This window comes from Phyllobates terribilis, unplaced genomic scaffold (assembly GCF_046119375.1).
Source record: "Phyllobates terribilis strain yellow unplaced genomic scaffold, ASM4611937v1 Scaffold_4__5_contigs__length_816908805, whole genome shotgun sequence".
Classification (NCBI taxonomy): domain Eukaryota; kingdom Metazoa; phylum Chordata; class Amphibia; order Anura; family Dendrobatidae; genus Phyllobates; species Phyllobates terribilis.
In genome coordinates, this window is record NW_027362764.1 from 490,332,492 (window position 1) to 490,357,135 (window position 24,644).

The window sequence follows — 24,644 nt, forward strand, 5'->3', positions numbered from 1 at the left end:
ACATTGATCTGGTGACTGATGTGGAGGCTATATTAGCCTTAATAATCACTGCTGAAGACTCCCAGCATTTCTTTAACAGCCCCTCGGCCTACCTGTCCATGGGGTCCCGGAGACTTGAGGAATCCTCAAAAGGTATTAATGTTTTCCTGGCTACTTTAGCTATGGGGACGTCCACTTTTGGGACCGCCTCCCAGAGCTTAACTTCCTCTGGGTCAAAAGGGAGTCTAGCTTTAAAATCCCTAGGGACAATTAATCTTTTTTCTGAGTCCTCCCACTCTTCCAGGATCATTGCTCTAATTTGTTTATTCACGGGGAACACTCTATTTCTCTGCGTTCTTAAACCTCCAAACATTTCATCTTGTATGGAGTGAGCCACCTTATTATCTTCTATATTCATGGTACGCCTTACGGCTTTAAGCAAACTGTTCGTATTTTCTGATGAAAAAAAGGTACTTTTTCCTTTCCTCCGACCATAACTGGGGGCAGTACTCCTCTTCTCCCTCAAAATCCTGATTGGAGTCTGAGAAAGGACAAGCCCCTTCCTCTGATGATTCCTCCATCTCCCACCTAGCCCGCTTATGTCGGGAAGTGGACTGAACTGTTTGGGGAGGCATGAGGGTAGAGACAGTAGACTGGACCTACTCTTTTTTATAATGGACCACATGTCCACTAGGAAAGATGACTGTTCATCCTTTAGAACTTTAGCTATGTACTTTGAGCATAATTGTTTTTTGTATGACTGAGATAGCTTGGCATTGGAGGCCGGGCATCTTCTCTTCTGTGAGGAGGACCCGGATCCTGGATGGGCTCCTTCATCCTAATTTCAGAAAAAGATATGGGACTATTCTTAAAATTGGCACTTAGAATATCAGATGGGAGGGGGTGGGAGGGAGTTCTTGCACTACCCACGGTTTCAGCAGGCGCCTCTGGATGAGCTGGATTAGAATCAATGTTTCTCAGACTGTGCACCCTCACTATTGTGTCCAGTACCCTTTTATATGGTCTTACCTGCCTTCGGGTGATCCAGGTACCACCCCTCCTCTTGTCAAGCCGACCAATCCCACCTGTGAAGGATGCTGAGCCGTGTGATCCGGCAGTTTGTCCTCTGAGGCCTGGCGTGCATTCCACCCTGGAATGCGCGTGTCATCAAGTTGTGCCGCGAACCGGAAGAGCGTTCAATCCTGGAACGCACGCGCGCACCAGAAACAGGAAGTTGCGGCCGGTGGGGATGGCATAGCGGCGAGAGCCCTCCTCAGAGGAAAGCGGCGGTCGTCAGGAGCCTCACCTGCTACCACTGACCGGACTGAGAGACCCCCGCCCAAGGAGGTATCAGTCAGGAGCCGCTTGACAGAGGGAAAGGAAGAGATTGGTCCCCTCCGCTCCCTCTGAGCTCCTAAGGTATGTTGCGCTGCTACGCTACTCTTCTGCGTCCTGTCCTGCTAGGGACAGGAAAAACACTGAGGGTGAGGTGGAAGGGAGGGCTTTTAAACCTCTGTGTTTCCTGTCCCTAGAGGATGAATAGGACTTGCCTCCTGTCGTGCTGTCTTGAGGGACGTCCTGGGAAATAATTTTTTTTTGTATCACTTTATTGAGAGCTATAACTTTTATTTTTCGGCTGATGGAGGTGGTTGTTGGCTTGTTTTCAGCGGTACCATTTTTATTTACATTCGTCTTTTTGATTGCGTTTTATTCCATTTTTTGTTTGGCGGTATGATAAAGCATCGTTTTTTGCTTCATTTTTTATTTTTTTACCGTGTTCACTTGAGGGGTTAACTAGTGGGACAGTTTTACAGGTCAGGTAATTCCGGATACCAAATATGTGTACTTTTATTGTTTTTTTTTCAGAATAATATTTTATTTATGGGTACAGTATATATTTTTATTTTTTGGGGGTTATTTTTTATTTAAATATTTTTACAATTTTTTTTTTTTTTTTTTTTACTTTCTGACACTTTTTTAACTTTTACACTTTGTCCCTCTATGGGACTTTCACTTTTTGCAGTCTGATCGCCTGTATAGCATAGGGATGCAGCAGCAGCATCTCTATGCTATACAGGCTGTCAGCGCTGCACAGGGAGAAATTACTTTGATCCTGCACTACGCATGATCAAAGTAACTTCCTGCTGTCAGGTGACCCGGATGTTGTCATGACGACCACCGGGACCCGGCAGAGACAGCGTGGGACGCTGGAGAGGAGGTAAGTATCGGTGCTTACCTCCCCTTGCTTCTGGAATGCTGCGATTGACTTTGATCGCAGCATTTCGGGGGTTAATGTGCCGGGAGTGGTGTGGGACAGCTCCTGGCACCGGGTGTCAGCTGTGACAATCAGCTGACACCCAGCGGCGATCGCCCTGCAAACGCTTGTGTGCGGGCGTGATCACATTCTGCGTAATAGTACGTACCTGGCCCAAGAGGCCCAGGGCACAAGGACGTGTTATTACGACATGTCAGAAAGGAGTTAAGGACTATGCAACTTTTCATCACATCAGTTTCTGTTTGTTGCCAACTTGGCGTTAACTCAACCGAGCCTAGTCCACACAATGATGGCACACAGCAGTCGCCACTAACGGGTTATCCAATTTGTATTGTGGCATAATAACTGGTTACCTCTAATGAATGGGAGGTGCAGATCTGCTGATGATGTGTATGGATGTCTGCAGACAAGTGTATGAAAAATTTTCTGGGTTTCCTCTAGAAAACTTGTGCCGATTTTTTTTTTTTTTTTCTGATTTTCATCCATTTGCTATCGGTCTGTCCATTTTTTACCTCCGTGTGCAACCAGTTTTCATACAACTACATTAAAGCATGGACATGATCACATACAGTTTCCTAGTTTTATAACAGAAATCTATCACTACAAATCGGATGCCACTCTGATGGTCTGTATGGGATCTGATTTTTTTTCCACACCAATATGTGTGAGTCTCACCTGATGGTACGGCATAATGTGATTTTTTTTTTTTTCCCCCAAGGACTCAGACTGAAAAAAAAAAATCATTCATCTGAACAACCCTATTGAATAACCTGGTTATTAAAAATCAGATGGCACACGTCTGATTTATCTGTTCATCTGCTTGCGTCCTAAGGCTGAGTATCTGTAGATGAGACGATCTCCTGTGAATTTGCTGTCTTTAGTTTGTTGAGTATAGTAGGAATTACTGCCTGTAATAAAGGTGACACCATTAGCAGACTGCAGTGGTATTGCTTTTCTTTGCCAGCAGGGGGCCACGATGCTTCTGCGTTTTCATGCACGCAGTCCCCATAGTCTCATGCTTAGCGGAGGCCACAATTCTTCCATGGAGACACTTGTGGCCAGACGTCTCCCAGCAGTAGTTGGATGTAGCAGAGGCCCTCTGGTTGCTGCCGTTCTGCACACGGTCCATTAATTTGGTGCAAAGTCAAAAATATTAGGTCTTACACTCGTTTTTGTGACTTTTTTTAGCATTAAAATTACCAAATTCTTTAAAACAAAAACACCCCAAATTGAACAATCCTCCAGAAACCTCAGGCCGAGCAGGGGCCGGAGTCCGAGGTGTCAGGAAATGGGACATTTGGTAGAAGTCCCATCTCCTGATTCTAAAATGATCTGCATAAGCAAAGGTGTCGGGGCCTGAGCTGCCTGCAGGAGACGTCGTGTGCACATAAGCAGCCAGTGCTCGGGTGCAGACACCGCTCCCCCTGTACAGAGGCCGCTCCGCCGCTGTGCTCACACAATGTACTGTGGGTATTGCCGCTTTAAGTGGGTTAAGCTCCGCCCACAGGGGGTGGGCTCTATACAACACGTGCATCAGGCGGAGATCATGTGACACCATTCCAGCCGCTGCCAGTCTCAGTCTGCTCTCACAGCACCCGGATCTCCGACCTCACAGGTAACGTTATGTGCTGCTATGGTACCTACCTGCAGAGCGAGCAGCCCGCCCATTATCAGTCACATGACCGGCCGTCACTGACACCTGTACTGACCGCCTGCAGCGCGTGTAGCAGTGTGACCTAGAGGACCGCCAGCACCGCTGCTGTACGGGAAGGGTCTGTCATCACCCTGCACTCGGCGCTCTACAGGCGGGGCTGCAGCTATACATCCATAGGAAGCTTCAGGACTCGCTCGGCTGTCATGTCAGGGGCTCAGTGTCTGCAGCCAGGTGGTCCCTGACTACACGGTGCAGGGGGAGGGGGGGGCAGGTACACGTGTTCTGGGGTCCTCGGCATCATTACGGTTTCCCTCCTGTGCACCTGGAATACTGACCTATGACCAGCGATACTGTTAACGGGATCAGAAAATATAAGCAGGGTGGCTCAGTGGTTAGCACGCTAGTCCTGCAGCGCTGGGGTCCTAGGATCAGATCCCACCAAGGACACAAGCTCCTTGTAGCTGTTATGTTTTCCTTTTGTTTGCGTGGGTTTCCTCCGGGTTCTCTCCTCCCACACTCCAAAGACATACTGATAGGGAATGTAGATTGTGAGCCCCGATGGGGACAGTGATAATAATGTCTGTAAAGCACTGTGGAATATATGGTATAATATAGATTAGAAGAAAAAAGACTCGGGATATACAACCGTGCACACCCAATATTAGAAAAGTGAAAAAATCTTTATTACATGATTACACACTGACCACACAAGAAAAAAATAAAAACATTTAAAAACAGACAAGGCATTACAATGTTCATGGGGGAAGAACAATAACAATATTCCAAAGCAATAAATCCCCCTTAAGCCACAGATATAGTTTGTGTCATTTTTAATATCCCATAATGCAATATTGATTTTGACCAAGCTATGTCACCCTGGTTAGGAGTAGCACAGCACAACTAGACCAAACATGGGTGATGAACCAGGCACTCCCAAGTAGTCAAACCATAAGTCGTAATAGATCAAGGAATGAGTGGGAGCACTAGAGGACCGTACAATATCAGTATTCACCAAAGGGTGTCACCCCACGTCGTATACGACATGGAATCACAAATTCAATCATGTGTGGCAGAACGGGCACTCCTAAGTGGTCAAGGGATAAATCAAAAGATATAAAATGGCATAATTACCTGCTGGCACCAGAGACCCTACGCGTTACGCTGCTGACGAAGCTGCTTCCCCCATGAACATTGTAATGCCTTGTCTGTTTTTAAATGTTTTTATTTTTTTCTTGTGTGGTCAGTGTGTAATCATGTAATAAAGATTTTTTCACTTTTCTAATATTGGGTGTGCACGGTTGTATATCCGGAGTCTTTTTTCTTCTAAACTATATTATACAATTATATCAGGGTATTGTACTGTAGCACCCCGTTACATCCACAATTCTATAGCAGTGCCCACCTTCTTGCAGTGGAATATATGGTGCTATATAAGCAACGCATAATAAATAGCAGTTAATTATTTCAGGCGTCACACGAGCCGTGCGCCAATCATCGGTGCGCCTGCCAGGTAGCAGGTGGGAAATAATGCCGCTCAGGACTGATCTTTTCTGATCTTCGGCCCGACTACTTCACACGTCTGACATTCACAATCAGAGTACGGACCATGGTGTCCAGACCGGCCGCGGGTCCCCTGACCTCATCTCTGTAGCTTCTACCTATGAGGTTGATGAGATGGGGTCAGGAGATCTGCTGCCGGTCTGTACATCGTGGTCCGTACTCTGATTGTGAATTTCTGATATGTAAAACTGGCATAAGAAAAGCGACATTCAGTGAGCGCGCTGCACTTCTGCGTGTGTTCACGAAATCTGCTGCAATTTGTGTTTTTTTTTTTTTTTTTTTTTTTTTTTTTTGCACCTTTCTTGTACCCAGAGCATTTCTGGCACTGACACTTATTAATATACTATAGTGCTGTATATGTTTGCTGAAAAGACTCTGTAATGAATTCCTAAAAGAAACAATATGTTGCCCCCCCCCCCACCTTTCCAGGAAAAAAGAGTGTGATCATAAACTTGTTCTGCAACGTAGACCCCGGGACTGTGGGGGGCAGTGCTGGTTTCTGTGCGCTCATCTGTGCTCTTCTGTTGTAGAATGGGCGTGGAGTGGTTTGGTTTCGGATACGCGGCTCTGGTCGCCTCAGGAGGGGTCATCGGCTATGTGAAAGCTGGTATGTTTTCCAATAGATATTGCTTGTTAGTTTGCTCATGTAATAGAGACCCTTATTATCTGTGGGACCAGTGTGAATCTCTATAGTGATCAGACGAAAAAAAAATCTGCAGAAATTAACCCTAAAAGTCTGGAAACCTGCCGGATTCTACAACAGCTGCCATCATGGGAGGGTCAGCATGCACACACATACACATTAGATTGTCCTAATGTCAGACCTTCTTACAACTATAGGTGTTCGTACATGAGAGAGGTGGGCTGAGCACCACTGTCCAACACTCGGTATCCCCCCCTATGTAGTAGAGCGCAGACATCACGGACCCTGGTATTTCCCCCCCCCCACACACACCCTCCATGTAGTAGAGCGCAGACATTACAGACCCTGGTATTCTCCCCCCCCCATGTAGTAGAGCGCAGACATCACAGACCCTGGTATTTCCCCCCCACCCCCCATGTAGTAAAGCGCAGACATTACAGACCCTGGGATCTCCCTCCCCCTCCCTATGTAGTAGAGCGCAGATATCACAGACCCTGGTATTCCCCCCCCCCCCCCCCCCATGTAGTAGAGCGCAGACATCACAGACCCTGGTATTTCCCCCCCACCCCCCATGTAGTAAAGCGCAGACATTACAGACCCTGGGATCTCCCTTCCCCCCCCCCTCCCCCCCCCTCCCTCCCTATGTAGTAGAGCGCAGATATCACAGACCCTGGTATTCTCCCCCCCCCCCCCATGTAGTAGAGCGCAGACATCACAGACCCTGGTATTTCCCCCCCCCCCCCCCCCATGTAGTAGAGCGCAGACATCACAGACCCTGGTATTCCCCCCACCCCCCATGTAGTAAAGCGCAGACATTACAGACCCTGGTATTCTCCCCCCCCCCCCCCCATGTAGTAGAGCGCAGACATCACAGACCCTGGTATTCCCCCCCCCCCCCATGTAGTAGAGCGCAGATATCACAGACCCTGGTATTCTTCCCCCCCCCCCCCCATGTAGTAGAGCGCAGATATCACAGACCCTGGTATTCTCCCCCCCATGTAGTAGAGCGCAGACATCACAGACCCTGGTATTTCCCCCCACCCCCCATGTAGTAGAGCGCAGACATTACAGACCCTGGGATCTCCCTCCCTATGTAGTAGAGCGCAGATATCACAGACCCTGGTATTCCCCCCCCCCCCCCATGTAGTAGAGCGCAGACATCACAGACCCTGGTATTTCCCCCTCCCCCACCCCCCATGTAGTAAAGCGCAGACATTACAGACCCTGGGATCTCCCCCCCCTCCCTATGTAGTAGAGCGCAGATATCACAGACCCTGGTATTCCCCCCCCCCCCATGTAGTAGAGCGCAGACATCACAGACCCTGGTATTCCCCCCCCCCCCCCCCATGTAGTAAAGCGCAGACATTACAGACCCTGGGATCTCCCCCCCCCCCCCCCCCCCCTTATGTAGTAGAGCGCAGCGTGTAACACTGGAGTCTGCGAGACAAGGAGCTGGTTACTTTCATGTCTAACAGCAGGCCGTTCCATGTCCTCCCTCTCTGGCACATTTGGTATGGTCCATTTGTGACTGTTGCCAGTGTGAGATGTCTGACAACCCACAGCTTCTCTCTGTGCTTCTGTGGGTTCCTGATTTCTTCTAGAAATACAAATCCACAAATTCTTTTATTGTCCCCTAGAAAACTGGAGTTCTTCTTACTTAATATGCATGTAATTATAAATGTTGGGGCTCTTGGTGTAATCTGAAGACTGTCCAAGGGGATTACTGTACCTGTGTGTGTCTCTGTGCAGGCAGTGTGCCGTCTCTCGCTGCCGGTCTTCTGTTTGGAGGTTTGGCCGGCCTGGGGGCCTATCAGATGTCACAAGACTCAAAGAACATCTTGGTTTCACTGAGTAAGTACATTTTAAAAAATAACTCTGGCGAGAAGACATCTTACCATCTTACCCTTCCATGTCTGAAAAGACAAAGTTGTTCAGTGAAAACAAGTTATCGCCCTTTCATGGTGTAGCTGATAACTTACTGACCGTGGGGGTCCGACCACTGGTAGATCAGGGAATTTTTATCCCTGTGACAAAATGGAGCGGTAGGTTAGGTGCCCAAGTGCCTCATCATTTTCTATGGAGCTGCCAAAAAAAACCCGCTGCAGCGCTTGGCAGCCCCATAGGGAATGAATGGAGCAGTTACTCTCTGTTCCGCTGATCAGTGCAGGTCCGAGCATTCGAGCCCCCACTGATCAATAAGTCATCGCTTATCATTTGGATAAGTTGTAACAAGATGTTTTCATCAGACAGCCCATTTAATGTTCGTTATTTCTAAAAATATCTGTTACAAGAATAAAAGATGATGTGTGGATAAAGGGGGCAGTTCTATCAGGACAGCATTGAGACATATGGCATTACAGGGTCACCTGTGGTGTAAGGGACGTTTGCATCATTTTCCACACTGCAGATCTGCAGCTATTTACAGTACAAGTCAATAGGGTTTTCAAAACCTCGTTCACACTTTGTGGAAAAAATCCATAACAAAAATGAGAGCATGGTGCAGATTTTCCAATCTACAGTGCGCTTTTTTTTGTGCATATTTTCACTGCTTGTTTCACTATTCAATGCTTTGTAATGGAGTAGGGTGAAAACTGCAGCCAAATCTGCAATGAAATCCACAAGTAACACAAGTAGCTTTTGTTATGGATTCATTGCAGATAAGTGATGAAATTTTCCATACAGTGTGTACGTGGTCTAAGCCATTGCCGCCCCCCCCAAATCAATAAAAGTACATCAAAGTGCCCCAAGATTATAATCCTACACTGTGATGACCAGTAATAAAGCATTACCCCCTATAGGCATGGCACAGACCCCCGGGGGTATATTTACAAGTCAGTGTGTAGAGGACATGCTCATCTGCCCCGCACTTACCCCAGTAATGTCAACTTATCACTGGGCACTGTCTGTTGAGGTTTGTTTGATCTGCCAAGGACACGTATACTGAGCAGCCATCCGTGGTGACTGAGCCTTTTATCTCAAGGCTGAACTGGCACTTTGATGGCAACTTCAAAAGGAGAAGCTCTTTTGAGGTTGACATGTTGATGAGATGTTTCTAAAGATAAATGTGGGTGGAGAACCTCTAGGTCCTGATACCTCCAAAGATGCAGAAATCATTCACTAATTTCCACCATGTTTGCAGAATATTAGAACCACAAGTCTCAGAAACATATTCAGTGGACAGACCTCTACAAAAAATTGCAGATGGGTTTCACTGAAACAACCACTTCAAACGCATAGAATAGAAAAAAGGTAAATTAAGTCTTAACGGTTGGTACAAAAATATAACAACTTTATTGATACAAAAAATACACATTTAAAAGTCTGCAAGTGCAAGGGATGTGTGTACAAAAGAATGGCAATACCGAAAAGCAGCAGGGACACATAGAGGTAGAGAATCAATCAATCCTGCGTTTATCCGAATGCATGGTACTCAATAGGGATAGATGGAGAGGAACAGTAGTATATCACAAGAGATAAATATATAAACAATATTGTAAAGCTCAAGAAAGCTGGACGTGTTCCCGGTGAAACGTGCGTCGGGAGGGAGAGGCACTAATCCTTCCTACCACCTGGTGGGGCACATTTTTATACTTTGAGGTAATGATTTTGTTGATATACATGGATGTTCATGGGGTACTTAGGGGGATCGATTATGATAAGGCACAGCTATATCATAGAGCTGTGGGCTCTAGGAGACGAGCATTACTGCCTATATGATTGCACTATTTCATGCAGGAGATAGAGCACTAAGCTTTACAATATTGTTTATATATTTATCTCTTGTGATATACTACTGCTCCTCTCCATTTATCCCTATCTAGTCCCATTCATTCGGATAAACGCAGGATTGATTGATCGATTCTCTACCTCTGTGTCCTTGCTGCTTTTCGGTATTGCCATTCTTTTGTACACACATCCCTTGCACTTGCAGACTTTTAAATGTGTATTTTTTGTATCAATAAAGTTGTTATATTTTTGTACCAACCGGTAAGACTTCATTTCCCTTTTTTCTATTCTGTTTGCAGAATAGCCTGCGAGAGGAAACAAGTGCATGATTTTAAATGGGATACATCAGGTTATATCAATATATTCAATGTCATCTTTACTTTATATTCCAGTTGCTTCAGGAACATTGGCGGGAGTGATGGGATACCGGTTCTACAACTCCGGAAAGTTCATGCCTGCTGGATTAATTGCTGGTGCCAGGTGGGTACATCCTCATTGGCCATGTACATTTAACATGTCCGCTTTGGTATGTAGGTAATAACCCTTTATATAAGCCTGATGCCTTGTATTAATTTATCTCATGACTGGGACATTTCCTTCATAAAGACCATATGTGTAGGGTGCGGAGTACAGATTCCTGTACTCTACTCTTTCTTGTTGTGGCTATATGTAGCAAATTGCAAAAAATTGTCATATTTGTATTCGTTAGACCCTAAGCAACATGAGCCTGCATGCACACAGAAATATACTGAGTATTACTATAGTGGTGTTGTGAGTTATATCTTAATTAGTGATGAGCGAGTATGTTTTGTTAACCCTTTCTCCTAGTATGCTCGGGCAAGCACCGAGTAGTTACAGCTGCTCGGTGATATGTCTGAATCTCTCCCGTGTGCATGATTTGCAACGGTTTGACAGCTTTAATACATGTGAGGAATGTCTATTTCTTACACATTCCTAACATGTAATAAAACTGTCAAACAGTTGCAAATCATGCACACGGGAGAGATTGACATATCACCGAGCAGCTGGAGCTACTCGGTGCTTGCCCGAGCATACTAAGCGAAAGGGTTAACAAAACATACTCGCTCATCACTAATCTTAATCAATCTGGATGTCGGCGTTCTAAGGCGGTGGTGTTCACACCGTGCAGTAACTGAGGCAGTGACCCAAGCAAGTCCAACATAAGCAGCTTTTATTCAGCAAAACTTACAGGTAAATAGAAAGTCCTCTGGTTCGCAGCTGGGTTAACACAAGTCCATAACAATGGTTGCGGGGGCAACGGCCGCGCCGGGCCGCTCAGAGTCTGACGGGTGCAGAGCCTTCCCAGCCGTGGGTTCAGCTGCTCACAGGCCCGCCGAGCTTTCCTGCTATGCTCCTAGCAGGTCCCAACACTGCACAACACTAACCCTTAATGCAGGGTTTTTAAAGGACCTGTGGCAAGAGCCACTGGAAAACCCGGGTTGGAGGGAGGAGGCCGCCCCATTGCCTTCCTGTAGCCTCCTCCAAGAAATGAAGGCTGTGCCAGGTTTTACTAATCTGCCTTAGCAAGATAGCCTGACCAGGTCAATGCTCACCTTCATTCCTGCATTGCAGCCGCAGGTGTGTCTGTGACTGCAATGCACTCCTATGGATTTAATGGGTCTCTGTACATATTCTGGGGATATATAATGTCCCTCGTATACGATCCGAATCACTGCCTCACATATTCCCCCTCCCGCTGTTCAAACTTGTGGTGTTGAACATTTGTCACCATACAGGGTGCCCCGGACAGGGCATCCGCGTTTGCCTGTGACTTCTACAGAGAGACTGAAATTTTGCAGTGACAGAAACCGCCTGGTGACTCGCACATTCCTCGATGACTCCTAACTGGAGCATTTGTTTTACCTCAGCCATGCCGGCTTGCCTCCGGGCTTCGGGTACGCGGTACGGTCTCATTCATACCCTTGCCCCAGGTACGGTGACACTGTTATGTTGGAGAACCGCAGTCCTACCCGGTAGCTCTGAGAACATGTCGGTATTCTGCTGCACCAGCGAGCGAGCCTCCCGTCGCTGCGGTTTAGGGAGACCATCACTTATCCTGACCTCTCCCCTGGACGCACCCCTGGCTGCGGGTACACTTACTACTACCCGATCGCTCTTCTTACAAGACCTGACCGTGGCTCTTTTATTATATGTGCGCCTCGGTGCTGCCTGGGCATCTAACAGATATTCTTTCATGATGGGCATGACCGCTGTGATCTGGTCCTACATACTAGCCACGTGTTTAATTATACTCCTATATGGAGTCGGCTCTTGTTCCCACGTCTCTTTGGCTATGTCCAACAGACCCCTAGGGTGTCTGCTGTACAGTAACTCAAAGGGAGAGAACCTTGTGGAAGCCTGGGGTACTTCACGGACGGCGAACATGTCCCAATCCCTTCCTTCCTTAGAAACCACCTTTTTGAACATGGACTTGAGGGTTTTATTGAACCATTCTACTAGCCCGTCTGTTTGAGGGTGGTACGCCGAGTTGCGCAATTGTTTTGTTTTTAGCAGTTTGCACAGTTCCCTCGTCACCTTGGACATAAAAGGGGTCCCTTGATCCGTGAAGATCTTAGGTAGTCCAAGGCGACAGAACATGGCAAATAGCTCCTGTGCAATCAGTTTCGCCGAGGTGTGGCGTAGCGGTATAGCCTCCGGGTACCGGGTGGCACAGTCGACGACCACAAGTATATGTTGGTGGCCACGAGCGGATTTTACAATGGGCCCTACCAAGTCTATTGCAATCCGATCAAAAGGTACCTCTATCACTGGCGGAGGTACCAATGGGCTATGGAAACTTGAGGTGGGTGTGGTCAGCTGACATTCGGGGCAGGATTTGCAGTACTTTTGAACCTCCGCGTAAATCAACGGCCAAAAGAACCGCTGCAAGATACGCTCTTGCGTCTTTTTAACCCCTAAGTGTCCTCCCAGCAGGTGTGTGTGTGTGTGTGTGTGTTCCATCTCCAGAACCGCCCGACGGTACCACTAACTGTTCCATGACCTCGTCCCTGATTTTGTCTACCCCTATAGAGCAACTCACCGTTGACCACCATGCGTGGAATCACAGTATCTGCACCGGGCTGTTGAGCTACACCATTTACCTCTAACACCTTTTCCCGCGCCTGAGTCAGGGTGGGATCCTGTACCTGAGCTGTCCCAAACGTGCCCCGGGACACTTCCAGCTTGGGGATCAATGGGGTCTCCTCGACCTCTCCTGCCAGCACCTCTAGGGGAGACCTATCGGGGGCTACACTCTGTCCCTAGGTTGGACACTCCTACGGCAGGTACCCCTGACTCGGGTTCCACAGAGTCCAGAACAGGGGCAAGTCTCTTCCCAACACAGTCCCATAGGGAAGAGTTTTTAGCACCCCCACCACATGTTTCGTGTCCCCACATGGCGTGGACAACACTACCTCCACAGTTGGGTATTCTCGGAGGTCCGCATGGATACACACAACCCCGACTGTCCGTCCTCTGGGGTTGTCTCCTGCCACCAGCGACTCGTGTACCAAAGTCACTAGGCTCCCTGAGTCTAAGAGGGCCTGTGGTACCCATTAACCAGTACCTGACACAATTGGGGGTTCACTGTCTGGGGAGTCGGCACTCTCAGAGCTGACTGTCTTAGTGTACAGTGAGACCTGGCGGTTATACCCGCAGTCCAAGGGCTCTGTAGTCAGGGGGCAGTTATCAACCACGTGTCCCGTCCCCTGACACAGCCAGCACCTAATGGCGGAGGTACTGTTAGATCTTGTGACCTTTTGGGAGGGAACTGGTCTCCTGCCACTCTCACTCCGGGGTTCCCCTTTAGCACGGGTACGGTGCTTACTGTCCTCAGCAGAGGGACGCGACCCCTTTCCTGGTTCTTGGTCTGGCAGGGTCCGACGTGACAGCCGTGAGGGGGCCAAGTCCCGTATAAAATCCTTAGTGGCCAAGTACCACTCGATCAGGCTGACCACCTGGTCCAGGGTGTCGGGGTCCCCTTGCCCCACCCAACGTTGGATAGAGACCTCACCAGCTGGTTGACCACCACCATCTGGGCTGGAGTCAGTCTCAGGCTGGAGCCACCTCCTTACAAGCTGCAGAAGGTCATAAGCCTGAGACGGGGCGAGTCGAGTCTCCACAAAGGCCCATGAAAATACACGCGGAGCCCTCACGTATGTATTGACGCCCAGTTGGCCAAGGATCTCACCTTTGAGCCTCTGGTAGTCCTGGGCGTCCTCCCGACTGAGGTCAAAGTAGGACTTGTGGGCATCGCCGACCAAAAACTGAGCCACCACTTCTGCCCACTTGCCGGCTGGTAGGTTTTCCCGCTCTGCCATGCGTTCATAGATGGTAAGGAAGGCTTCCACACCATCCTCCGGTCCCATCTTCCTCAACTCTGAGCGAACCTTGTCCCGGGCCTCTCGACATTCTGGGGCTGGTGCCGTCGGCGTCTCCTGCAGGGCTGTGAGCTGCTGCACGATCAGCTCATTGGTGTGCCGCCGCCGCCCGAGCTGCTCGTGCTGCCGCCGCCGCCTGAGCATCAATTGCCTTAACAGCTCTTCCATTTTGTCCACGGGGTTGGGCTGAAAGGTGGCCGGCCGGATTGTGGTCATGCAGCTGCCGGTGGGGTATGCCTCAGTCACAATGCCCGCATTCTCCACCAAGCTGTGAGGCGGCGATGTTCACACCGTGCAGTAACTGAGGCAGTGACCCAAGCAAGTCCAACATAAGCAGCTTTTATTCAGCACTCACGGGTAAAACAGAAAGTGCTCCGGTTCGCAGCCGGGTTAATATAAGTCCATAACAATAGCTGCCGGGGGCAACGGCCGCGCCGGGCCGCTCAGAGCCTGACGGGTGCAGAGCCTTCCCAGGCGTGGGTTCAGCTGCTCACAGGCCTGCCGAGCTTTCCTGCTATGCTCCTAGCAGGTCCCAACACTGAACAACACTAATCCTTAATGCATGGTCTTTTAAAGGACCTGTGGCAAGAGCCACTGCAAAACCTGGGTTGGAGGGAGGAGGCCGCCCCACTGCCTTCCTGTAGCCCCCTCCAAGAAATGAAGGCTCTGCCAGGTTTTACTAATCTAACTTGGCAAGATAGGCTGACCAAGTCAATGCTCACCTTCATTCCTGCATTGCAGCCGCAGCTGTGTCTGTGACTGCAATGCACTCCAATGGATTTAATAGGTCTCTATACACATTGTGGGAATATATAACGTCCCTCGTATACGATCCCTGTCACTGCCTCACAGCGTGAATTTCATCCTTCTCATTGCAAAACAGGAAATGAGCGGCAAATTTATGGAAAAATCCACAGCAATGTTTTTTGTACTGCAGACATCACCCATGTGCATGTGTAAATTCATGTATGTAAAGAGAGGAGAGAACAAGGCGCAATGGGTGACTCAGTATTGCAATTGTTAGAGGGGTGTGAGGATGGCTACTAACCTTATGAAGTTGTGCACCTCTGCACAACCCCAGTGTAAAGCTCCACAAGCTTCGCTCTGTTGGTGGCTGTCATCTATTTCCAGCGGCGTTCACAGATCCTGATCTCTCGGTGGTGGATCACGTGGTCAGGTTAGTTGCATGTAACGCTGAGATGGACGCCCAGCTTCACCAACACCCCCGGCAGCGCTCCGGAGGGGTTAGAGCAGCGCAGCTTGGAAAACCAGGGTAGTAATTCTAATTAAATTGCTCCCACAGGTGAAAGAACAATAGATTAAAGGCAGCTCTACCGCACTCCAACAGGGGGAAAGGGACAATCAGTGAATATGAATAGCGGTACCAGAGCGCCAATAACAGGGCAAAAATATTAAAAGGACTGATTTATAAATACACACAACGCGTTTCGGTGGACACAGCCACCTTCATCAGGTGTGACAAGCAGCAAACAATTGATCCTTATATACATTTGACTAGGTATACAATTACTTAAAAGGGGCGGGGCCAGATACAGAGTAATACTTCTATATTAACCCCTTGAGTTCATATATGCTCAATAAAGTAAAAAGGATTGTTATAAATTAATGCCTAATGAAGCATATAGGGTTCTTATAAAAAGGATTCGCTGTATAAAAACTTGTGAATCCCATAATCATAAATAATAATTTTTACATACAACATAAAACAATGTATAAATATAAAGTTATAAAATTACAATCAGTTTCTATCATTATAATTAGGGAAAAGTAGACGAAGAAAGGAAAGAGAAGAAGAGAAAAAAAAAAAAAAAAAGTAAAAATTTAAAATTTTTTAAAAAAAATGTAAAAAAAAAAAAAAAAAAAAAAAAATTTATCCAAAAAAAATTTTTTTTTTTTTCTAACCCCCCCCCCCCCTTCCCCTCTTACTATCCTTTCTCTCTTCTCTCTCTCCTCCCTCCTCCCCTCCCTCTCTCCTTTCCCCTCTTCTCTCCTTCTCTCTCTCCTCCCCCGGCTCCTCCATATAAAAGATATATATAATAAATTTACTAAAATATAAAAACCATTATTTAAAAAGTTGTCTTCTCTATATTAAGGTTCAAACCTTCAGGAGACAAGGTTCCCATTTTGAAAATCCAATAATTTTCACGTGTAATGAGACGATTTAGTCTATCAGGGTGTCTATCAACTATATGATCAATGATAGTTAGTTTTAGGTTATAAGGATTTTTTTGATGTTCTTTTAAGAAATGACTAGAAACACTATGTAGGGGAAAGCCGTTTCTAATAGTTTGACGATGTTTATTTAATCTGGAGTGCATTTCCTGGATAGTGCGGCCAATGTATTGCAGGCCGCAGGTGCATTGGAGCAGATAGATCACATATGAGGACTAACATGTAAGTCTAAAGCGAATGGGATATATCTCTCCAGTGACCACAGAGACGAATGTTTTAGCTCCGTTATCAATGGATTGACAGCATAAGCATTTAGGGACGTTGCATTTATAACATCCATTATTGCTAGTAGGAGCTGAATTTAAATGGTTCGGTCTTCTACCAATTGTTGTATTGCTAGGGGCTATATAGTTTCCTAGATTTTTACTCCTCCTGGTACAGCTATCCATATTCACCATGTGTAAATTCATGGCCTCTTAGACTGGTGCATCCTCACCGATCTGCTGATTTAAGGTTTAGTTCCCATGATGAGTTTTTGGTGCGTTTCGGACACTGCGTATTTTCTCTGTGCATAAAAAGCATCGTCTTACAGTTCCAGCAAACTGGATGGGATGTATATAATCAAAAACCCTTGTGCTGTTTTTTTTTTCTTCTCTTACGCAGCATAAACTGACCTGCGGTGCACGATTTGAAATCTGCAACATGTCAATTTCTGGACAGTTTTACGTGCAGATTTTCCCCATAGAATGGCATTACATGTGAAAAATACGTCCATATCCTTTTTGCAGGTGGCTCAGAATTAGGTCCCAATGGGACCGGAACGCAATGTGAAAGAGCCCTTACTATATGTATAGAGCAGAGTCTGATAAACTGTCCCTTCAATCAGCTGATCGGGGGGCAGATGTCAGACCGTAACTTATCTGATAATCATAGATTGACCATCAGTAATGTAGTCCTGGAGTTGAGTGTTCACACTTTATAGTCACCACGTCCTTTTGATAGTTTTGCTGGGGTGCAGTTCTTTTCTGTCTGGTGAAGACTATATATGAAGCGTGCTCCTTGCTTATCTACACCCCTGCAGCATTTCTGCACTGAGCACCACACCCCGCTGCAGCGCTCGCTCTGACCGTTCTACTTATCTATGTATAGTGACTGTGTACGTGGTTGGTGAGGAGTTTATTCTGAGCACTGTTTAATACTTTTTTGACCCTCTTCTTAGATAGTATTGTACTGTACAATGAGCCAGAGATCTGATGTGGTCCCTGATCCAGATTATCTGATATGATGACCTCGTTCAAGTCTTAATAACCCACCGCTCAGTTTCAGCATCTGGTAGCCGCTTATCACCCGAGGCATTGGCTCCCTATCGTTGTAGGCAATAACTAGCTCTCTAGACTCCACCAAAGACACTCTGCCTTTTGAACATTTTTATTTCAGTGGGGAGGGAGCGGTGGCTTCTTACAGTTTGTGGTCGCAGTTTCTCCATTGGGAACAAAGGATCAGGTATTATAAAATCCAACCTGCTTGATCCATATTTTATCCAACATCCGCCATCATTGGAAAGGTAAAGGGGTCCAGTATACATAAGATCAGTGGCCCATCTCAATGAAACCTGGGGTTTTAGTCCTGATTTTTGAGCCTCTTCTTTTCCACGTCCTACCAGTAACCCTCCCTCCGACTTCCAGATCACCCGGCCTCTTGTGCGAGGATGGGAAGTCAGTCTCTATGCATTCCTGTACGACTCGCATCTTCTTATACAAATACTTAAATCAACTTCTGGTCCACACAGAAGTCACATAAAACAATTAAGAACCCGGACGGAGACTAGGAATTCCTCAATAATACACTTGATAAGACTACCATGGGTATTTTCACTTGACCTTTGAAGCAGATCACCTCCAAAAAATGCTTGAGGACTGTTCCTATTAATTTCTGTTTTAAATCAACTTTGTTGTTCATACATTCAAGGTTTTGCTCATTTTATTGGCTTAAGGTTTCCAAAATGGCAAATTTTGTTATGAAGTGACCTGACCATTCTTCAGGCGTTTTCAGCTAGGAAACAGCTCCATACTACAATAGAAATCTATGGGAGGGCTAAAAATTGCCCAGAAAACATCTAGGCATCCATTAGAATTGTATTCATTGTTTAACTGATTAAAAGAAAATGTGAGAACTGACCAAAAATGCTTAAAAAAAAATGCCTAAGAAACTTTTACACAAACTATTTATGATAAAAAAGCCGGTGTGTCATGAAGTGGCTACTAGTATTGACTGGATACTGACTACTATTGGTATAGAGAATGTTTTCCCTGAGTGCTTCTTTAAGACCTCGTATATGAGCTATTTTGGTGCATATTTTGAGGTTACAGGTCACCCCCTGTTTTGGTGTCCACATTACAGCAATGGTGTTCTCTCCCGAGACTCCTTGTTGTCCGGAGGGACATTGTAAGGATCCATAGCTTCAATACTACAGTAAAACCTCTATTTTAGTATGTAGTTAGATTGTGATCGTAACATATTTTTTTCTCATTATCCATGTTTTTGTTTTTTCTTACACAGCCTATTAATGATAGGAAGACTGGGCATTAAGATGCTGCAGAAGCCTCATGAGCCTTGATGGATATCTAGGAACCTGTGTATGCTGTCTGTCCAGATCCTGTGCAGTGTGTGATGTAAAGATATTAATTTTCTAAGTAAAACAAACATGCTTTTACAAAGTCCTCATGTGAACGGAGTCATTTGTACAATGTGTAAGTTGCTATATGTATGTGGCTGACCTGACGAGTGTTAAATATTCTCTAAAAAACAATGCTAACTATGTCCTAACAACAAAGTGTACCCTCGCTAGAAACTCATTTAATCTTTTTTCATCATCTGAAGCATTGTGGTTTTATGTTTAGACAGGTTATAACTTTCTCACTGGTGTTATCTTAAAGGAGTATTCCAGTGGTAGACACTTATGGCATAACCCCAATCTTGTCGGTGTCTAAGGCATCTCTCTCAACCGGGTACTGACGAGAACGGGAACTCCGAAACAGCTGTCTACACATGAATGTCCATTGTGGCTGACACCCTTTTCCATGTGCTTGAGTAGTTACCCTTTAAGATGGCACCAGAAAGTTCCAGGAAGCAGTGCCTGGTATAGTGGACTCACACCACTTTCTCCTGCACACTTAGCATTTCATTGGGGTCCTTCTAAATACTTGGATAAAATCTGTATTCTGTTGTTTCCCAGATGTACCGTTAACTTCAAAAGATCTTTTACCAATACAAACTGCATAGTTTATGAAATATGTCTCGCAAACTCAATATGGCTGGTATATTTACTTTGAAAATGTTAGAATAGGTGTATAATGCGGATATTATCTTGTGCATTGTATGAGCCCAAGTAAAGAGTGAGAGAGTTCATGATTCCAAGTGTATTTAGTCTCCGTCCACCTAGCCTGACTGACAATGCAGCTTGTCCTGAGCAGTGTGAGATCTCGGCAGGCAGTGCCTTGTCAGGCTAAGTTCACAGAAATGGAGTTTAAAATGATAATCCATATTGAAATGGCTGGATTATCAGAGGACGGATACCTGCTTCATCAAGCCTGAGAGATCAATATAATGTATGTAGTTTGAAGCATGAAATCTGGTGCCAGATCTGCTTTAATGAAGCAGAATGTAAAACTTTGGACACTGACCTCCTTTTTGATGTCTGTCTTTTTAACCAACACAATTTCGTGGTAAGATACGATGGGGAACGTCTGAATATAGTTTTTTTTTTATTTAGGTGGAAGCCCCTGAATGAGTTCTGAGTAGGGGGGAGAACTTGGTGTGAACCCAACTGAAGACTTCCTTCACCTGTCCCCCGAGAGTAAACTTCTCAAACACATACAGTCCACATATTCAATTAGAGATGTAGAAATTGACAAACACTTGACAGTAGAAGACTTCTATATAAATCCTTTTATTATTCTGTATACAGTACAACAGTTTTAAATACAAAATATTACATTATCTTGCCTTAAAATATATTAAAATAAAACTGCCTTATATTTTTACTTATAAATATTGTATACTACTGTAAACATACGTTTCTGTGGACATCTCTACAGGGCCATATGTGAGGTCTCAGTTTGTCTTTACTTTCTGGCCCAAACTTTTTTTTTTTCCAGGTGGATGATGTGGAATTAACCAAACCAAAAGTGTTGGGGGAGAACATGGACCTCAAATACAGCCATTACAGTCTAAAACCAAATGAAAAACTAAAAATTCACTTTAGGCTGATACTCCAAAAATATTTTAGATATGTTCTAATTTTTTATTCTATTTTAAAAGGTAAAAAATGGTGTACAAGAAATTCTGTACAAAAGGGGGGTGATCAGCTTCATTTCAGTTAAAAAAAAAACAAAAAAACTGCTGGAACAGAAACCGACCACAGAACTTTAAAGGCCCCCATACACATTAGACTAATGTAGGACAAAACTGCCACTATCATCGGGTTCATCCTACAGTTAGTGTATGGGGCACCGGTTGACTGATCGACATTACATTGTTCACCTGGAGGTAAGCCGCTGGCAGTTATGTCAGCTAGCAGCTTTCTCATCGAGAACACAGGAGCGCCTGACCGAACGAGCATGTATGTGTATAGGAGTTGACTGACAGCCATCTTATGTATATGGCTGGCTTAAGTCTATTTACCATTACAGACATGGATACTGTAAGAACGTTGTAAAAAGTGTAACATTAGTATTTTCACATTTAACAATTAATGTTGCTTGTTGAAAGAGGAAAATCCAAAAACTGCTTCAAGCACAAGTGCTGTTCTGTAAGGTAACAACAACTGAGTAAATGTGAAAAATTCTCTTATCAAGGGTTAAACAAATGGTTGGAGTGAACGATCAGATTGGAAATGTTGCCATTTCTTGCACTTGATCAATGACCATTAAAGTTGTTTGCAGACTTTTCATCTCAGCCTGAAAGTCACTTTGTGGACTGCCAATGGTGACTGTGCAATGCCCAGGCTGTCACACCATTCCCCGGGATATACTGTAAGTCATGTGCCCACTGGATTCCACTTTGCTCCTCTCAATAGAACAATCACGTGACTGTGCAGTCAACTTGCACATACAGGGGAATCTTGACAGTGTGTGTATTGCACACCGTCACTGGCCGTCTGCACTCACACACAGTGTCTTGTAGACTTTTCATTTCAGCCTGGAAAACTCCCATAAATCTGGACTACACTAAAGTATCAGAAGAGACAAGTGCTGTTCTTTCCAAGTATACAGTAGCAGGATGTCCCTTGCTAAAGGGAAGCGCAGCTGATGTGCCAACCAAAGTGACGTCACTTATTAATTGCTGACTATCATCTTACAGAAATAGTCAGGCTGTAGAAAAATTGTTATTTTTACTAGTTAGAATATAAAAATACATTACATTGTAGAATTGAGTGAATCTGGACTGTGGTTGCTGGACTTGACCTACCTGCGGGCATCCCTGCCTCCACTTTTGATTAGCCAACACACAATATGGAGCCAGGCTGGCTAATCAACAGAGGAGAAGGTAGGCCGTTGGCAGGGCTCCTATCTGGCAGCCACAGAATATTGAGGTGTTCCCTGGAGCAGGGTCTAATCTTTTCACTCCTCATATTTTGCAATTTTAGCTGAGAATGCAAACATTAGTTAAGATGACCTATTTTAAATGCCCTGACAATCCTTTTTTGAAAATCTTTTTTCCTGTACTTGCATTTTACAGAGTGACCAGTAGGGGGCACTACAGGATAAGCAATCCCAATGTGGGCTAACTCTCGGTTTTGGGGAATAATAAGCAATTTATTGCTGCAAACAGGTAGTACATTTAATGTAAACTAAAGTGTGGACTGGCTGGCAGAAGCGAGCTAATTCACAGCCCATGGAGGGTGCGCACAGGTATGGAACAGGTAATGGTGGCCACAGTATAAAGGGACTTCACGTCTTCTGGAACAGCCCTATTTGCAGCCGGTGAGGACAAGCAATTCCGCCTATCGTTTTAGTCCTTCCTGATCAGTCTTGTTCTTTGGAAAGATAACTACAGGCTTCCCGTGTAATACTGATGGAGACACAGGATAATCCTGCTGCTTATCTGATCAAGTAGCCATGCGAGGTGACTTCAAAGGAACTAATCTAGCATTTGGGCTGCTTTTGACTTGTGGTAGTAATAATTCTGATTTATTTTTTTTCCTTTGCACCATTTTGCCATCTCCAGTCCATTGTCCTATCGGTTAGCACTTACACCTTGCTATACCGATGCAGTAGTTTTCTAAAGTCTCTTCCCACATTCAATGAATATAATACATTTGTTTACATGGCTTTTTTTTACTTTGTTCCCAAAGGAGCTAAAAATCTTGAGTAAATGACTCCATAGGCAAGTTGCCTTCCCATAACATATACCTGCCACGTATGAGTATGGCAGTGGGCCCCCTGGTATGGCTATATACTTGCCATGCTGGTGAATTCTAACCGTATTGATCAATATCTCAAATCAATTTTGTGCACAGCAGAATTACCTTTTTGCTTTGCTTCTGAGTTATGTTAACCAGTAGTACATGGCTCAGATTTCTTTTAAAAGAAATGGCCAACGTCTTTTACCCTTTCTTATAAGGTTTTTAAATCTTTTCTTAAAGGGCCTCTGTCGGCACAGAATGAGTGTTCAAACGAAGTCCCACCGCTTGGTGCTTCACGGCGGGACCAATCATTTATATACACCTTCCCACCTGCTTGTTTTCCATCCATCTCCACCCCTACTCCTCTTTGATTGACAGCTCTGGCTTCATAAGAGCCAGAGAAGGGTGGAGACAGATGGAATACAAGCAGGTGGGAAGGTGTACATAAATGAAGGACTGAGCACCTGTACTAGGTTTGAACAGTCATTCTGTGCTGACTGTTCCTTTTAAGAACATTAGATACCTGTACACTGCACAAAATCTAGTATCTGAAAAACAGCATTTTTAACCACTGAAGTGTCTACATGTCAACACTTCCACAGACTCCGATCCCTAAAACATTGATCTTATTTATGAAGGGGAATTATTTGTATCCAAAATTGGAGCATAGAACAATGCAGCATCCAGTATGACCATTTTCCCATGTGATAATGATGCCTTACTTTTGAGAAGTTTTGGCAAGCACATTTATACTTCTGCACAAAAAAAAAGTTAGTGTGGAAAATGTTCATACACGTTACTTCTAGCGATGCCCACCATACTTGGCAACCCAGTCTGTTCTTCCATGAATTGGTTGTTGGCGGTTTAACACGGAGAGGTTTTTTGCAGCTGGTTTGTAAGCTGGACTAGGAAACTGGGTGCGCACAGCTTTTGTTTTCCATGTGTCATAATCTGAAATGGAAGATCAAAAGTATATTGGAGTTACTGAATTTCATGTAATCTACACCCTCCTTACATCAGTGCTGATGCTGCTGTGAGCACAGGACTCGCAAGGTCTCTCTACAGACACAAAGGGTCCTCATTTATCAAATCTGTATAAAAGTAGTTGCCAACAGCAACCATTCAGCGTTCAACCTTATTCATTTTTGTATGCAGGTAAATAGCGTTAGAAATGTGCCTGACTGCCATACAGAAAGCACGGCAATAGGAGAAAATGAACTTCATCTCTCCCAGGATCCACCACATTTCAGCCACACAGACGTGTCAGCGCATCTACAGTCGCTGCACGCAGCATTGTAAGCGGCGACTGTCAGCACGCCCCAGTACTGTAACTGACAGCCAGCTCTGCACTGATGCACTGCAGAGCAAGCCGTCAGACAGTGCCAGAGCGTGCTTACAGCTGCCGCAGAGTCGGCACGCCTGTGTGATTTACTGACAGCCGCTGGCTCCTTTCTAACGCTATTTACCTCCAGATTAAAGGGAATCAGTCAGTAAGACCAACCCACCTAAGCTGTCTATGTAATAAAAAGCTGAATAAAATTATACTTTCATATCTAATCTGATGTCTTCAGAGAAATCCACGAGCTGTTAAGATCTATGGGGCCGATAACAGCTCTGCATGAGAATCTGCCTCCAGAAATGATGTTACATGAAGGGGAGTTACCAGTGATATGATATGTAATGACTGACACTTTGCTCTCATAATCTCACACAGCTCTGCAGTGAGATCAAAATTAAAGGGACTCTGTCAGCACAGAATGACTGTTCAAACCGAGTAAAAGGTGCTCAGTGCTTCATGGCATGGCCAT

General features: G+C 45.4%; 2 protein-coding genes across 5 annotated transcripts in view; one reads left to right on the top strand and one right to left on the bottom strand.

The window, feature by feature from the left end:
• The first annotated feature begins 3,753 nt into the window (after positions 1–3,753).
• Positions 3,754–19,148, top strand: LOC141265557 (transmembrane protein 14C-like). 2 transcript variants are annotated; one of them, XM_073678767.1, is made up of 5 exons: positions 3,754–3,869; positions 5,999–6,075; positions 7,861–7,962; positions 10,230–10,317; positions 18,990–19,148. In XM_073678767.1, exons 2-5 carry the CDS (start codon positions 6,000–6,002, stop codon positions 19,045–19,047), a joined length of 324 nt encoding a protein of 107 aa, XP_073534868.1. In that variant the 5' UTR covers positions 3,754–3,869; position 5,999; the 3' UTR covers positions 19,048–19,148. The 2 variants fall into 2 exon arrangements, with proteins under 2 accessions (XP_073534868.1, XP_073534869.1); XM_073678768.1 differs by lacking the exon at positions 3,754–3,869 and adding an exon at positions 3,936–4,026.
• Positions 19,149–20,812: 1,664 nt separating this feature from the next.
• MAK (male germ cell associated kinase) overlaps positions 20,813–24,644 on the bottom strand; it is a 93,701-nt gene continuing 89,869 nt past the window's right edge. For all 3 annotated transcript variants that reach the window (XM_073678766.1, XM_073678763.1, XM_073678764.1), the window contains one exon: positions 20,813–23,787. In XM_073678766.1, coding sequence (XP_073534867.1) covers positions 23,639–23,787 — 149 coding nt within the window. In that variant the 3' untranslated portion in view covers positions 20,813–23,638. The remainder of the gene's footprint in view (positions 23,788–24,644) is intronic.